At 34.8% G+C, this 18,838-nt stretch overlaps 1 protein-coding gene across 1 annotated transcript in view; it reads right to left on the bottom strand.

The window, feature by feature from the left end:
- The window catches only part of Nadsyn (NAD synthetase), a 396,250-nt gene that overhangs the window by 255,057 nt on the left and 122,355 nt on the right, over positions 1-18,838 (bottom strand). The window contains exon 10 of the mRNA XM_090408625.1: positions 3,677-3,751. Coding sequence (XP_090264751.1) covers positions 3,677-3,751 — 75 coding nt within the window. The remainder of the gene's footprint in view (positions 1-3,676; positions 3,752-18,838) is intronic.

Here is an 18,838-nt window from a genome sequence, read left to right as displayed (position 1 = left end):
CTTTTGTATATTATTATACTGGTATGTATAAAAAGTTTATTTTATTTTGTGAATTAATTTTTAATTTTGTATATATTTTGTTTAATAATACTTTTTTTGATTTGAAGTTTTTTTATTTTTTCACCAGCTGTCAGGTGAACAATTAACAAAGCATTTAGATTCATCTTACTTTTGTGTAGTGTCATGTAGCTTGTGTCCCCTACACATGTATGTTTTCCTGATGATGATCTCAATACAGGTCGAAACATTGAATATTATTTTCGTAATTATAAGTAAACTAATTACAGGAAAACCTCACTTAATACAATTAATTAATCCATCAATTAATGCTTGCTAAGTGAAATTGTGCTAAGCAAATACAATAAACAATAGGAATAATTATAATTCATTCATCAGTTAGAGTAAATTTGGAAAAAAAATTACAGTATAAGCTATATTAGAAGATAAAATCATAAAGTTAATAAAAATCAATTGCTTAAATTTTTATTTAATGTCTAAACATTTGATTGAGTCACTTTTTTTTTTTAAGTAAAGGTATTTGAATCGTGCTCGAATTTTTCATCTTGTCATGCAATTTGCAATAGTCGGGATTGCTTTATCATGATTTCAGCAGACTTTAAAGCTTCGTTCCATAACAGGATCAGCATCAAACAAAATTTCCTTAGCATGCTCAATGTGATTGAAAACTAGCTCAAGTTCTTTTGCAGTTAGCTTCTTAGTCATAATATTTTCTTCTTGTTTGCACTCCTTTATCTTCTTCTTCATATGCATGCTGTTCTTCTAATTGAAGGAGATCATTCTCGCTTAAATGTTGTGAATGGGAATCGAGCAAGTTTATCATATCTTCATTATCCAGTTCATTAAATCCAAGTTCTTTTCTAATTGTGCTGATTTCTTCAATAATGTTAGATCTTTGATTTTGCGCAGCTAACATAGGCTTGAGTTTAAAGTTGCCTTCTGCACTGCCTCCTAATAAAAGCATAAGACGATCTTTAGATAATTTGTATCCTGGTTGAGATGCTTCAGGAAAGTTTTTGTTGGCATACACTTCCAAAAGAGACCAATTTCGTCAACATTGAATATTTGCTGATCATCATAATCACCCTCCTGAATTATCCTTTGCAATTCTTCAGGAAACTTGGCTGCAGAATCTTTAGCAGCACTAGAAAAATCCCCAGTTATTCTTACGTTATGCATATCAGTTCGATTTTTAAAACGGTCAAGCCATCCTAAACTCACAGTAAAGCTTTCACATTCCTCTTGAAATTTGGTCTCTTTCAATGAGGTCAAAATATTTAGAGCTTTTGCCTGAATATTCCCTGTACTAAGAGGTATTATTTTTTGTTTATAATCCTCAATTCAGAGTGACAGAAGATGCTTCATCTCAATCATTAAATGTCTTCTGTTTCAGGTAATCTGCATGCTTAAAGAAGCAGAAACAACTTTTCCTTGTTCTCTGTATTCTTTGTTCTTATTTAATATATTCCAAACTACAGACTCTGATGTAAATTTTTCATGTAGTACTATCATATCCTGTACACCCCTTGAGGGTACATGGCAGGAATTTGATGATGATGATCTATAGACTCACTGTATCCCAGGTCTCACACAATCATTGTATTACTAGTGTCACGTTCATATCTCTTAATGATTTCCAGCTTTTCAGCTCGCTGCAGATTGATGACAAAAAATTTCGCATAATGTAAAATATTGCGTTAACTGATTAATTACTTGTAAAGTGGGAAATAGTATCATTTCACTCAATCGTGCGAACTAATTATCAAGGATATCGAATTTGCGTTAAATTTGGTTTTCCTGTATTCTAACATGTGTGTTGCTGTCTCCATAAATTCTTCACTGAATCCTCACTGCATGTTAATTCATACAGCTAGACAACTCTCTCTATTGATAAACACGCAAATGATGGCTGCACACAGCACCACTAATGGAACTGGGCTCATACAATTCTGAGGACAGCACAAGATGTGTGGAAGTTGTAACAGTATTTATGGCAAGACTGTACAGTGGAGTGCTTCTGTACTAGTGCCAATACTATTTACTTTGTATATTAATGATATAGGAAATTACTTGAGAAGGAATATCCACCTGTTTGCTGATGATGCAAAATGGGAGAGGGCAACAGTTAATAAGGGTTATGTAGAAATCCTGCAGGATGATTTAAATAAAATGGTAGAGTGAGAAAAGGATAATGATTATCAGTTTAATGTGGAAAAGCGTGAGGTATATACTTTGGGACGAAAATATTACATTGATGGTACTGGACTACACAACATGATAAGGCTAGGGATTTTTTTTGGGGGGGGGGAGAGGAAGTTGAAGTTTAGAGAGGTATGACCTTTAAACTTCGACTACCTGTCCACCTATTTATATGGACATATCTTGACTGCTCAGTAGAGATTTGGGTGCCTGAGTTTCTGGGGGGGGGGGGGGGGGATGAGGAGAGGATCCAAAGACAAATGACCAAAATGGTGATGACAAGTCTGTGGAATGCTCTCTATCAGCACAGACTAATGATGTGTGCAAAGTGCAAAAAAGGGACATGACAGAACTTATAAATTAATAAAGTTCTATAGATTGAAACAAAAGAAATTTTTCAATAAGCAAAAAGTAAAGAGACAACAAGGAAATTGTTCCTGGAAAATGTCCAAGATTGTGGTAAGGTTGAGGGGGACTAGAATTTTTGCTTAGAGTGGTGAATGACTGGAATGGATTGCCAGAGATGGTTATGAGTGCTCTGACAGTGAATGAGTTTTAAGGAAAAGTATGACAGGTATGTTATGTACACAAGAAAGTGTTCTTCTGATTTCGTAGAGATGACCATGAAATAATTATGATAACAGTACTTTTAACAACAATATTTGAAATCATATTAGTTGGAAAATATCTGATGGTGTGATATCCCATTCATAGGCACAATGACATCTGTTTTTTTTTTTTTTTTTCCCCTTATGAGCAATTTATTCAGTAATAATGAATCTTAGATTTAACAATGAGAGAAACACTATAATTTTAAAATCATGGATATATGAAAAAAAATTTAAGGAATCATCCACTTGACAAGAATCATCATCACCAACCAAAAGCTCACTGCCCATTGGTGTCCGATGCCTCCTTCACTATCTTCTTCCACCTTTCTTTGTCCAGTGCACGGTGTCGAAGTTTCTGTACACCCATTCCACACCAGTCCTTTATGTCGCCTATCCATTCTCTGTATGGTCTACCTCTTCTTTTTACACCATCCATAATACCAAACATGAATGTCTTTATCTTCCAGTCCTCACTCATTCTGTAGATGTGTCCAAATAATTGCAGTTTCCCTTTTATAATCTTCTGCATTAGATTCTTCTTTGGTTGTATCTTCCAATGGAGCTCTTCATTTGTGATTTTCTGTACCCATCCTATTCTTCGAATCTTCCTGTAACAAGTTCTTTCAAATGCCAAAATTCTTTTTTTTGATTCCTTATTTAATTATTAGTTAAAGTATTAACTCACGTTTAATACTTTACAAGAATGCTATCCATTAAGTAGTATAATAATGGGAATCAGTATAAAATCAAGAATCATAGCATAATAATAAAAAGTAACATGCTGTGATTTATATAAATATTAGTAAAATTATAAAACTACAATTCAGCAAGCAATAAATATTTCTTACCATTAAATTCCTGCTCCGAATACGATTACGATAAACTCTAACATCATCAAGATCTAACACTGATGTAATTACTTCCTAAAAAAATACACATATTCAGCAACTGTGATAACTATTTAAATTTATTTTGCATTTCAAAGAGAAAAAATGCCTTTTAGGTAATTTAATGAATATGATTCTTTCATTATATCACATATAATTAAACATTTTTAAGTCAAAAATTTTTGTCAGTTGCTCTATTGAATCACTTATATTTAATAAGAAATCAAAGTTTCCTTTGTAATCTTATATAAAAGGCATCTTTCTTTTCCTTTAGATTAAGAAACTAGCATTAAAATAAATAACTGAATAAAATGTCAGCCTTATTTGGCTAAATGTTAGTGTACTTGCACTCCAACTAATATGGTGCAGATTTGAATCCTGTCTTGGCATGGATTTTTTGGATGAGAGATGGATTTTTTATTGTATAGTACAAAAATATCATCTCAACTTACTGGGGACCTGAAATGGCTTGAAAAATTTTTCTGTTTGGTATCTAGAGCAGATTTTCTGGATTATTTAAACAAATAATAATAATAATAAAATAAGCTCACCTATTGTAATAATATACTATAAGTTTGCAACCAATAGCATGTAGGAGTCATATAAAAAATAAAAATTAATTTTTGCAGATTTCTCTATATTCTGTAGCAAGTTGATCATCCTGACAAAGCTGTCAGTAAGTAAGTATCGAACAATGTAGAGTTTAATAAATCCACGAACATATCCCGTAAATGTAGTTCATTATTAAAAAATTATGAAAACAACTACTGTGTTTTATTAAAACTTCACTTTAATATAAACAAAATAATCACTCAACATTTAGACCTTCAAGTCAAGGTCATCATCTGGAGTCTACACACATATATATACAAAGAAACAAACTACATTACAATATACATGGTATGCTAATATCACAGTAATTTGGTAAACCATTAAAACTATTGGCCTGACATCTGGTGACAAAAAATTACTACACCAAAGCTGGAGTTCTGTTATTATTTATTTGATTACAAATCATTAAGAGATTTATTAAGCTACAGAGCAACATGCTCTCACATAATTACTTACATAAATTAGAACAAAACAGTAGTATAGATGGCAGCCATTATTGATGGTGATTGAAATTATTGCTTAGAGTCCTAAAGTAAGGGTTTGCTAGAAAACTTATAAACTTAAGTGGGCTGAATGCAAGTCTTCCAAATTCTTGGAATTTTTTTGCCACAACTATTGTTAAGATAACAATAATTTTATTAGGGGGGGAGGAAGTAGATTTGCAGATTTTAGGAAGACAGCTGAGTGTGTGAACGTGTGTAATATGCTCAAACGAGTAGGAATGACCACGAATCAGAATGGGATAGTTAGTATAATGCATCAAAATAGGGATGGGACAAATCGGCTTCTTCAATTCACGTATACAAATGCCAGAAGTATTAGGAACAAGGGGGAAGAATTTTTGGTCTTGGTTGCCACTTCCAGACCACAAGTTATTGGCATTAGTGAAACATGGCTGACAGAAGATGATACAGCTAGTGGGATTGAATGTGAGGGGTATGGTGTGTTCAGGAGTGACAGGGAGAATAAAATGAGAGGGAGGAGTGTTATTGATGATAGCTGATAAGCTACAGCCAAGAAGAATAAAAGTGGAACTGCAGGATAGAAAAAAGAGCACATTTGAGGCTATTTGGTGTGAGATTAGCAGAACTAAATATACAGTTGGGTGCTGCTATTATGGGAGATTTCAACTATGGTAACACTGATTGGAAGGAGGAGAGGACACATAGGAGGAATGAATTAGATTTTATGCGGTTATTAAGGGATAACTATCTGCAACAGCATGTAATGGAAAATACTAGAGGTCAGAGAGTGCTTGACCTGGTAATTGCATCTGAGAATTTGACTGTAACGAATATAACCACGGTGCCACCAATAGGTGAGAGTAATCATAGGATCTTGACTTGGGAAGTGGCTAAAGGTGTAGATTTTACAACTAAGACAGGGTACATGTGGAATTATCGGGCTGGTAAGTATGACAAGCTTAGGAGATTGATTGGTTCAGTGCCATGACATGTACAACTGCAAGGGCTAGAAATTGATAGTGCATGGGAGACAGTAAAGAAGTGTTTGCATAAAGCAATGGCTGACTGTATACCTAGAGTTCGAATAATAAATCAAGTAGGGGTTAAATGGATGAATAACACCATTAAGCCTGAACTGCAAAAAAAAAGAAACAACTATGGAGGGGATTTAAGGAGAAAGATGACCGGCAAGCACATGAACAGTATAAAGCACAGGCCAGAAGGGTAACGAGTGAGGTAAGAAAAGCAAAAAAGGATTATGAAAGAACATTGGCCATGCAGGCTAAGGAGAATCCTAAACAGTTTTTTTGATATGTTGCAAGTAAAAGAAAAAATGCATATGGTAGAATGATTTTAAAGAATGCCGATGGTAGGGAGGTAACCAACTCAGCTGATATAGTTGAATTACTGAGTGAGCATTTTGCAAGATTATATCTTCCAGGTTGCAGAAATGAATGAACCAATAGATTATACAGGAACTGTGGTGAATGAAGTGGAGGTGAGTAGTCTATTGCAAAACCTCAATGTCAATACACCTGTGGGATTGGATTGTATACCAGCTCGTGTTGTATGTGAAGCGGCTAAAGAATTGTCAGTACCCTTGACAATTTTGTTTAATTTGCGTCTCTGGTGTGGGTTAGTCCTGAGAGGGTGGAAAGAGGGGAAAATAGTTCCATTGCATAAAGGAGGTTCCAGGACTGATGTTGTAAATTACCGACCGTTAGCATGTCAGGCATCTTTGTCAAGGTCTTGGAGAAATTAATCAAGAGAAAATACAGGACTGGATAGATGAAAATGGGATACTGTATGGGGGACAATATGGTTTTGTGAAGGGTAGATCATGGCTCAGTAACTTGCTCACGTTTTATAAACACAGTGACGGCTGAACTGGATAAGGGTAATGGGTTTACAGTGATTCTACTGGACCTTGCCAAGGCCTTTGACAGGATACCACATGTTACGCTAATCAGTAAACTGGAGCAGATGGGGATGGATATAGGGTTGGTGAGATGGATAGGAGGGTGGTTGATGGAGAGATACCAGAGAGTGGTTTATTCAGGAATGGAGTCCAAAAGATGGCTTGTGACTAGTGGTGTGCCACAGGGTTCTGTTCTTGGACCACTACTGTTCAATTTATTCATTAACGATATAGGAAAGAATCTGAGAGGAAGTGTTCACTTGTTTGCTGATGATGCAAAGCTGGGTAGAGCAATTGTGAGGGCACAGGATGTCAAAATTTTGCAGGATGATTTGGATAGTTTGGAGGACTGGACTAGGGAAAACGGATGTCAATTTAATGTGGCAAAGTGTAAGGTTATGCATTTTGGAGGGAAAAGATTAGCAGCAATATATCACATTGGTGGAACCGTACTCCAGGAGATTGAAGAGGCCAGGGATTTGGGGATGTTGGTGGATAGGGAGTTGAAGTTTAGGGGGCACATTGCAAAAGTGGCCAAAACAGCTCATCAAATCACTTGGTTGCTGAAAAATACTTTAGCATGCAGAGACAAACAAGTTATTGTTCCTCTATATCGAGCCTTGATAAGACCCCATCTAGACTACTGTACCCAGATATGGGTGCCAGGGTTTCTTCTTGATGGGGAGGAGGTGGAGAGGATCCAGAAACGAGTGATCAAGATGATAGGTCTGTGGAATGAACCTTATGAGAACAGGTTGAAGATTTGTTGGTTACAAAAATTGGTTGATAGGTGGAAAAGGGGTGATATGATTGAGACATTCAAATTACTGAAGGGTTTCTACAGGATTAATCCAGAAGATATTTTTGAGAACAGGGCTGGTTGTGGGAGGACTAGGGGACATCCATGGAAGCCGGGCAAGAGTGTGGTTAGCAGGGGTGTTAGAACTAGGTTTTTTACTTGGAGAGTGGTGAATGAGTGGAATAAGTGGCCAGAGTCTGTTGTGGGTGCTATGACTGTGAATGAGTTCAAGGCGAGGTATGATAGAGACTGTGTGAATGTCGAATAGTTGCTTTTGACATGATGTTAGGGCCTCCCTCGATGAGTCTGTCGACTCCTTGGAGTTGCCTGAGATAATAATAATAATAAACAAAAAAAATCACAAAAGAAATGAAGAAATAATGAAAGAATTAAACCAAGAACCAGTAATAGAAAAAATTAAAAAATATAAACATAAATGGATGGAACACATTCAAAGAATGAAAACAGAAAGATTACCAAAACAAGCCTTAAAGTACAAGCCATTAGGAAAAAGAAAACCAGGACGTCCTCTTAAACGATTCAATGATGACTTGTAAAGCCAGAACAGGCCATGTTAGGCCTAAATCCTTGATACGCATGATGATGATGATGATGATCGTTAAGATCAGAATTAGAATGGGATCAAAATTTCACAGGCTTCTTTAAATGTGCATTCATACCAGGTTTTTGTATGATTTAAGGAACAGGTACTTTTCCAATCAATTTGGTGCAGAGCGTTAAGAATGTGATCTGAGAACACAAATCACCACAAACTCCTGAAATCTAACCTTGACTATTTTAAATTCCAATCTTCAAAGCATTCGTCACTGGATTTTGAATAACATTATCAACTTCAATACCCTGTTTTTCCAGTCTTACCCTTGATAATGCTCAAATCTCTATTCAAGATGAGATTCACCTTCTCAAAATAACTATCTCTGATCAATAGTTGTGATATAAACATATCACAACTATTGCCTCCTCTGCATCCAAAAAAATTAGGCTTTCTGTTTCACTTGAGGTATTGTTTTAACTTTGAACAGATCTTAATCATCAGAGCAGTATATAATATTGCTCTCATATCTGGGGTGGTGCCCCTAAGAGCTCCATGAAATTACTGGATTCTATACTTCTACGGCTGCTATTCATCAGAATTGACATTGATAATTCTTCCAACCTCTTGCAAATTCATCCAAATGTGTGCAGCAGCTAACCAGCATCCTCTCACAGTTCAACTCCAAATGTACAGAACAAATTTCTCCTCTTCATTTATCCCTTCTGCTGCTGCCCTACGGAATAGTCTTCCAGCGCATTTCCCAAGGAATACAACCCACAGCTTTTCAAATCTAATGTGAATAAGTTTCTTATCACTCATCCATGGTACTAATGTACTATAGGTTAACCAACTTGCATGGATAAGAAAATAAAAAATTCTTAATGATGTGGCATATGAAATTTGACTAGGTGACCCTATTGCTGGGCTTTTCTTCCACTCTGAAGCCCTGTCACTCCTGACACACTGTCTATCCATCTTAATGATGATCTGCTGCCACTTTCCCCTTTTTTCCCCAATGCACTCTACCTTCTATTACTGTTTTGAGAAGCAACGTGCCTAAAGGATTTCAGCTTTATCCTTTCAGTTCTTCTAAAGAGTCTAAAAATCTGATATCAGTCCTATCTAAAATCCATCTGCTTGCATGATTTAAATGTATGAGACTCTCAATAGTCATCTGCTACACCATATCGCAAAACAAAGCTATCCTTTTCTTATCAGACTTCTTTAGGTTCCAAGTTTTATATCCATAAGATATAACTGAAAAATCAACTACATCCAAAATCCTCAGCTTTGTTCCTATAAGTGATGAAACTATCTTTCAAAAGTGACTAAGTCTGACTTGTCATAGCAATTCCAAATCTTTTGATGTCTTCTGAACAGCAATTCTTTACCATGATGATGATGGATCACAGATATGCCCAAGGATGAAAGAAAAGCAAAAATCAGGATACTGTAACATTCTAAGTTATTATAATATTGTCATGTATGTTTAAAACTATAAAGTGTGAATACTATACTATACTATGAATTCATTCTGTAAAGTAAAATTAACTAAGCAATAAAGAAATCTTATTTAGAACAACCCAACAAACTTTTTAAAACTTGGACACACAACGATTAATTTAGGCCAAACAATAATTGTTTCCTTATTATATGAAATAATATTCTTCAGGAACCAAAAAAAAAAAAAAAAAAAAGTACCTTCAGCTAGTTGTAATTAGACAAAATTAACAAATAATAATAATAATAACAACAGAAGAAAAAGTGCATGATAAACTGACCATGTACAGAGGATCTGGAGATTGAAATTCAACAATTTAAGTTCCAATTGTCATAGGAGCACTAGGACAATACCAAGAGCATTTATGAAACATCTGGAAAAGTTAAACCTCCCAGATATAACGATGACATCTGGTCAATTCCTGGGCTTCAGACAAGGCCTGAACTGGACTCATTTGCCAGTAAAATATTTCATTATACTGTTTTGTGTTTTTTGTTACTCTTCGACTGTGAATTCTGTTAACTGAATATAGTAATAATAATTCTGATATCACTTTTTCCAGAAAGATATAATATTTATGTGATACAATAAATAATGAATCAGTGACCCATTTTTGTTATGATAAAAAATCATATATTACTGTATGGAAATCTCTTATTTTGTCTTTGCCATTAACAACAAACTATAGTTATAAAAGGAATAGTAATATAAAAATATATTGTATATGATTTAAGAAGTCTATCTAATATCTGTATTTAAAATTACCTAGTCTAGCCATAAATACTGTTACATCTTGAACAGTGCTTAAACCTCCAATCTATCAGTAAATCATTTACAGTTTGCAGCACATACAAACTACATGTAACGTGCATATAGCAGCATTCAATATTCAAAATTCTCCCTTTTGCCTTCATGCATAACATCCAGCATAAACACTGCCACTGCTTACTTCAAATATACCTTCAGGCTGGCAATGCTGGGTTGTTGTTTTTTGCAGGCTACCTCGCTCAGATTAGGATTTGCAGATGTATCATATGGTAATATATGTGGTTAGGCACATTTGCCTCCAACCACTGTTGTGTGATCCTTGCCTTGTGTGCAGGGGCTGAGTCCAATTGGAAGTGATTATCTCCCTGAATCCTGGGCGCTTTGGCACGTGCTGTGCAACCATCCAGGGAATATATCTGCTCGTTCTAGTAGTTAAATGACTCTTCAGTGGAAAATCTAATCATCTATGGAGAGGATACTGTGAGCAGATCTCTCTCTGTATCTGTTGTTAGCATACTGCCAAATAAATGCCTTTGTTTCATCATCTTCCATCATCTACATAAGTTGTGGTGTTAGGAAATGTCCAGTAGAACAACAATAGGCTCTCACCCTCAGGTGTTTAGTTAGTACATGTGACATCATTCTCTACAAAATGTTTATCTCGCAACATCACTTTCTGCGTTCTCACAGGATTACAGCAGAGGTGTGCCTTCACAGCCCTCACAAGCTGATGTGTCCTATCGCAGCATGGTCAACCTGTTCTTTGGCAGCCAGATGTGTCTTCTGTATCACTATAATAATATAGTGATACATTAATAGTTTGATACAAAAACATCCTACTGATCCTGAGTGTTTTAAGCATGCTGAAAATAATAGGGGGCTGCATCCCAATCTTATGAAGTGCAATTACATCACTACACAGTTCTCATAATCTCCCCACTGCATATTAACCTGTACAACTAGACAACTCTCTCTTTCTCTCTACAGATAAATAAGCAAATATTGGCTGCACACAGTGCCACTAACAGAACTGGGCTCACAATTCTGTGGGGCAGAGTGGAGTGTGCATAAGTTGTAACAGTATTTATGGCAAGACTGTGTAGACCTATACTGTAAGCACATATGTACTTCTTGATTTTAGTAGTATGCTCTGAGGTGCAGCTATGAAACAAAGTTAACAGTAAGCAAAAAAAAAAAATATTCAACCACTCACCTATATATTAACAACAGAGTACAAAGTTAAGATTACCAAACCAATTTGACTATGATTAAGTCCAATTGTAGCTTACAGCTTAACAATTGTAATTGTGTTACAATGCTGCATGCTAACATTAAATAGATTATCTTACTTTACTATAAAAGACTACAGTGGAACAAATTTCAATCTTGATGTTTTGCTTTAAACAATGACAAAATTCTCAGAAATTATTTTTTCGTTAAAACTAGTTTGATTTAAAAGATAATCACTCATAAAGAGAATTTCATAAATGCAAAAACTACAATAAAGAGAAATCAGTCAAAATATGTACGTGCAACAAACAGATAATTAAATAGCAGCTGGTGATAGCAGAACATGTTAACACTGTGGCCTCACAAGCAAACTACAAGTTAGCATGTTTTCAGCTGTGGTGTTAAGACCACAGACACATTAAATAAAGCTCCTTTCACTCACAGTCGATAAAAAAAAAAAAAAAAAAAAAAAAAAAAAAAAAAAAGTGAAGAACACATTGTTTAATTAATGATTTTGACCTGGTTATTATCGAGTATCAAATATTAAAACCATTGAAGCTGATGACTGCTACGGTACTATAATCTTGATGATTTTATTTATTTATTTTATTTTTTTTGAGGAGGGTGGGAGTTTGTTTCTTTCTTGCGCTTGCAATCCTATCATTTGCACCATTAGTAAATTACACATTCTATTATGAGTGGTTTAACTATATAAATAAAAAAAAAAAACATGCACACAGATTCACATCGCAGAATATCACATATATATATATTTTTTTTTTATTTTCTAAATTAACCAATTAACTCACTAGGATTGGGTCTTCAGACACCTTTATAACAAAAAGAAAAATCTTTAATTTACAAAAGGAACACAAATATATATACAATATAAAAAATCAATGTAACTTGACTACACAAGAAATAATATATTCCTAACATCACAACACCTTCTTTACATGGTTGCCTTTCAATTATATAAACTGACATTTATTATCCTTTATGAACAAACTTTTTGAATGATAGTTTCTTTCTTACTGCAGTTAAAGTTCCATTTCACAGTGCAGGAAAGTTACTTAAATATAATTTCAAAATGAAAAAAGTAGAACTTATTCTTTTTCACGATGTTTCACCATTGAAATGAGTTTTTATTTAATTATTCCCCACAAGGTGAGTTGTAGCAGTGATTTTCCTGGGAGAGTGATAGCAGTGATCACTCTCCCTATAATAAATATTTTTAAAACATTTGTCTGGATACAAGCATCACAAATATTTCAAAATTTGACAGCTCATGCAAAATATAATTAAGCTCTAATATCTAATTTAAATAGATTTGTTTTATATTTAAGCATGACTTCAGTAACCAAAAATAAAACAGCAATTCAAAACATCTTGCTCATGATGTACAAAAAGAAACAAATATTTAACTAACAACTTTACAAAATAATACTCTATTATTAAATTCTAAACTTTAAATTCAATTCATTTTTAGTTTCTGGAATATCTGAATTTTAGCACACATATCCTAAAGATTGTGATCTTCAGTGAATTTGGGCTTAAGAGTTGTAAATATCTGTTAGTTATTTACTTTATTCTATTTTTCCCTTCTTTAATAAACACAGTAATTTTATTTCCTTCTCTTAAATTAATCGATAAATTCAATGAATTTATCAATTGCATTACCAACTCCAAATGGGGAAAACCTGGAGTTCAAAGAGGTGTTTGCATAAGTTAGTAGATTACATGAATTCTTACAGATGAAACTGCCCAACCAACTGCTGCAGGTTGAGCTTCAAAGGCCAACGGCTACCTCAGACATTAACAGACCAGAGTCCCAGACTTTATACCCATAAGCCAGCTAAGATTTAACTCAGGAAATGGCTGAGGAACACCAAGCTCTAGAAGTCAGCAGGAAAAAACAGTGTAAGGAACCAACAGCAATCATAACTATAAGTAAAGAGTTTCCCTTGTTATTTTGTGAGCTAAGAAATAATGAATGGCAGTGGTCACAGCCCTCAAAAGCAATAAAATAAATTTTATAAAAGCCAAGAGCCTAACTAAATTTTTGGACAATGAAAATATCCAGTGCCACACATTCCCTCTTAAAATAAATAAATAAATAAAAAATAAAAAAATAGTAAAAAAAATTCAAGGTGATACTGTGTGGTAAAATTATATTCATTGAAAACTGAGAAAGTCACAAGAGACATCCAAAACTGCAGACTAAACCCTGTTAAAGTTTGCTTTAATAGGGTTAAAGCAAACCTAACCCTGAGTTGAGTTTGCTAAACTCAGGACGTTTTGTCATTAAAGGTTCTATTGTTATATGAAATATCTCTGATACAGTGCTATTTCAAAATATCATGTGCCAGTACCAGATGAGAGTGATAGATGACCTCGATATGACCAAAGCCCAGTTTTACTCCAAAAGGGCTCACACAACATGAAAATATCCAAAATTCAGCTCCCAATTGTCAACTACTCAAAACTAACAACTGCTCTACATGAATCTATTAGTTCAGCAGTCCTACTCATTCACTCAAAGGAAAAAAAAACTGAATTCAATTTTGAGCTTGGAAAAGCAGATAATAACTGTATTATCAGTTGCCATCACCCATGTGCCACACTAACTCCTACCACCTTTTGAACCACTCTACATGAAACGATTGGTCCGGTTCTAACCATTGACTCAATTTCAAGCTTGGAAAAGCAGATAACTATATTATCAGCTGCGACCATCCATGCCATGTGCAAACAATGACCAACTTTCTGGACGATATTCAAAACCTCATCTGTGAAAAGAACGGAGCCAGATGCCAATAGTCTTGTTAAGACTACGAACCCGGATCGATATGCACTTAAAAACTATCAAAACCAACAGCAGAAGATGAAACTTCAGTAATTACAAAGAATCATATGATCTGAAAAATAGCCAAAGCTCTAACCAACCACAGTTCATAAACTCCTCCCACCAATCTCAGGAGAACATGGTCTGGTTTACCATGACACAGACAAATTTGAAGTTTATGCTAAAAACCTAGAGAAGTATAGTAGTAGTAGGTGTAGTCTCTAAACTACAACCCCTGTGGATCTACACTTCAATAAATTAAGATGCCAAGAAATTATATTCATGGTTTAAACCTTTATCCAAGTGTAAGCAAACAAACCTTGTGCATGAAGTCACTTCAAGACTGGACTACTTGTATATAGAGGCTAATGAATTCACATCAATTGCCTTAGTATCCCATAATGCAAAGCACATATCCTTACAGACATGTATAATGCTATGCATTATGGGAAGGGCCACTACTCAGACCATTTTGACCTTTATTGAGGTCTCATCAGTGGTAGCCAGACCCAGAAGTGATACAAAGGCTGAAGTAATGCAGAAGTCACATTTCCATATACATGTAATCAAAAGGTGTCATACCTTAAAACTAAAATACTCTGGATTAGAGATAGATGTGGAAGTTTTTCCACTTGGTTATCATCATCATCAAATTCTTGCCATGTACCCTCAAGGGGTGTACAGGATATGAGAGTACTACATGAAAAATTTACATCATTACTAACATCCTATCTACAATTTTCCTCCAAATCAGTCTGTTACTTGTCAAGACTCCAACATTATCAGATCTTATATTTCTATCGTCTAAGGCACTTTTTACTGTATCAATCCACCTATATCTTGGTCTTCCTGCCAATCGGGCAGAGAACACTTGGTTATTTATACTATAAATTAAAGATGGCAAGAAATTATCTTTATTCTTGGTTTAACCCTTTATGTGTAAGCAAACAAAGTTTGCACCGAGTCACTTCGCAACTGAGCTTTCAAAGCAAAAGCAAATGATGTGAACTCATTAGTCTCTATATACAAGTAGCCCAGTCATGAAGTGACTTCATGTGCAAGCTTCTGCCTAAGACCTCATCTTTTACAATGAGTTTGGTTTCAGGATAATCACTCCAGCATGTTCCTAGAGCGATATAATACATCAGTATAGAATACAACTGGAAGCAGCATACAGGAACAATCTTCCTGGATGTTACCATATGCTTTCAACAAAATATAGCACAGCAGGCTTCTTTTCAAACTCCTGAAGGCCAAATTCTCACTAGGACTCATCAAACTTACCAAATCTTATCTCAACAATGTCAGATTCTGAGTAAAGCTGCAGTGAATCCGATCATTCTGAATGTGAAATCACAGCAAACATCCCCTAAGGCTTCCTTTTGGCTGACAGTACATACAAAGCTGTCACTACTACAAGAGCTGTATATACAAATGAAAGCTTAATGGTATGCTTTCTGGATTTTAAAAAAAAAAAAAAAATGATGATTTGATGCAAATACAGACTAGCAATTCACAAAAAGATGAGTATTCCAGAGAGCAAACTGGTCATGTTTAGCACCCCCATCCCATGGCAACCAGTGGCCAAATACTTAGAGGGCAACTAGATAAATGGCTTCACTTAATGATTCATATTGTTCACGTCCGTTTGAAAACAAATAGGACAACAGGATACCCATTATTCAATTAATGCAACTGGATAAGCAAATAACTTAAACTCCTCCTCCACAAGTTGCTGATCAAGGCAGTCTTGACATATAGCTCCTGGAGTCACACGGCACATTCAAACATGAACAAACTGAATTTCATATATATATTTGAAATTTTTTTTCAAATATGACAAAACTGAATTTCATATTGAAAAGAAGAGTGTGTAAGAAAGTTTTAAAACGAATCAAAGCTGAACAACTATCGGATGTGAACTGTAGATTCAAATACACAAACATCACTGAAGAAAAAATAGAACAGTTAAAACAAAAACCAAACATTGGAGATTCAATGGCAAACCCTGAAGAAAACATTAGCTCAGCCAGAGAGGCATATTGTGAGGATAAAAAAATCAGAACTCCATGGCAAACTTAGGAAGTTAAAGAGGCAGTCAAGGAAAAGAAGAAAGCATATGGTAAGTTCCTGACAAGTAAGTCAGCTTGTGCTCTTAGAGAATACAGACAAAATTGTAAGAAAGCAAAGCACTGTACAAAACTAGCAAAATAAAATTCATGCGAAGACTTTGGTAAGAGCATAGAAAATAAATGTCAGGAAGGTGGCAAAATTTCTGCAGGCAATTGTAAATGCTTAGAAATTGAGGAAAAAAGTACTTCAAAAGGAATCAGAGATGATAAATGTCAAATGAAAACTGAAGATAAAGATATTCTAGATGTCTGGAGTAATTATATTCAAAGGTTGCTAAATGAAACAAGTGATGACAACATAGTGGTAGAAAACACTCATCAGGAATACATACCAACAGTTGAAGTAGAAAAAGTCATCAAAAACTTGAAATGTAAAAAGGCAGCTGGAAGTGGTAGAAAACACTCATCAGGAATACATACCAACAGTTGAAGTAGAAAAAGTCATCAAAAACTTGAAATGTGAAAAGGCAACTGGAGTAGATGATATTCGACTAATGCTCAAGAATGGAGATATAAAAGTTTTAGTGACTACTCTGCATAATTCAGAAGACCTGATCACAGAGCTGAATGACAGATGATTGGAATAAAGCTCTCATAGTAGCCAGCAATAAAAAGGGAAATAAAACTGAATGTGAGACTTATCTCTGCTGTTTTTCATTATCTATATGGATATCATTATGAAGGAAAGTGGTATTAAATCTGATACCAAAACTGACAGTGTTAATCTTGGCTCTTTACTTAATGCAAATGTTGTTATACTTCTGATTAAATCCAGTACAAGTCTCAGATATGTTTCCCATACGTTGGGAAGTTTTATACAACCATATTTATTCAAACTGGTCTGATTTCTGAGAGCAGCTACAGATTCTAAAAACAGTCTTTCTCTTCTATGTTTACTGTGGTGTGCATGGTGATCTTTTCCCAACTGATTCTATGAGCCTCATACAAAGCATGGCCTGCAAGACCTAACTGACCATAGTTACAACTGCAGATGTATTTTTTTATGTTCTTCCTGTCCCTCCATAGCAGGCCAATTTTCAGGTACAGGAATTCAATATACACCAGGAACTGAGTGAGAAAGTATTTGGTCCTCAGTAGAGCAGATGTAGGCGGCTAGGTCTGAAAGCCATGCAGAGGTTCTATTTCTTTAACATGTTCATATTGGGGTGATCATCTCTCTCTCTCTCGCCATCACCTTAATTTCTTGACGGGATGAGAGAAAGCACTCTGATCATGGAAATTCCAAGCTTGCGTTTTGTCAGATGTACTACATATTGTAACAGTCTTTAATTGTAATGAAATCTGTGTAGAGGGGGAAACAATGTGTTTATTGTAGTATATATTAGGAAACAACAATGAAGGAGAATGCAATACAGGTAACCCTTGTATAATGCAGTACTTATACAACAGGGTTTCGATATAACGCGGTCTACAAATTGTAGTAAACCTTGTTGAACAGGGTACTTATACAAGGCAGTTTCGATATAAGATGGTCTACAAATTGTAGTAGTCCTTTATCTTTTCATATATTTTTCAACATGTGACTTAAATATCAAATTTTATCTTAGTTAAATTTGCCCTATTGCGCATGTGGTGAATTTATATTAGGGGAAATAGCTTTAGCACACATGTATGTCAATTGTTTGCCATATAAAATATTTATTGTTGAAAATTGTCTTCGTTTTCTGCTAGGAAAGCGCATTAAAAATCATAAGTGTGTACTTAGCTTGTTAATCTCAAGCTAAGTACTTTATTTTCCGGTGAGTTACATGCAATATGTAATGCTCTTTTTTTTTTATGTAAAAAAATTTATTTTTATAGTAATGGCGACTTAGAGCGCTTTTGCAATACGGTTGAAAACAAAATTAGTGAATTAATTCATGGGGAAATAGATTTAAATGAGGAGGAACTGGTACAATTAATAGATGACATCGAACCAAATGGCAGGAAAGTTCTGCCAAAGATTCTGATTATAATGAATCCATTAGAGAATTCAGTTAGCAGAAGGACTGAACTTGGCAAGAAAGTTATTTTATGGATAATGATCTCTCAATGGAGCGCTCCAGAAAATTCATGAGACTATTGGATATTTGTTTAGTTCCGTATCATGAACTTAATAAAAAATTGCAGCATAGTGGTAAGCAAGGTCTTATTACTAACTTCTTCATAACTAAACCAGCTGAAGTAAGCAATGAGAATTATACAAATGAGGTCCAAGAGATATCAAGTGATGACGACGTCCAGCCAGTGGTAAATAAAGAACATTTACAAAATGTTAGTTTTGAAGAGAGTGACGAC

The sequence above is a fragment of the Typopeltis vanoorti genome, chromosome 18 (assembly GCF_054136105.1).
Source record: "Typopeltis vanoorti isolate ZY-2024b chromosome 18, IOZ_Tvanoo_1.0, whole genome shotgun sequence".
Lineage (NCBI taxonomy): Eukaryota > Metazoa > Arthropoda > Arachnida > Uropygi > Thelyphonidae > Typopeltis > Typopeltis vanoorti.
The sequence above is the reverse complement of the archived record's forward strand: the minus strand, read 5'-3'. Positions and strand labels throughout refer to the sequence as shown.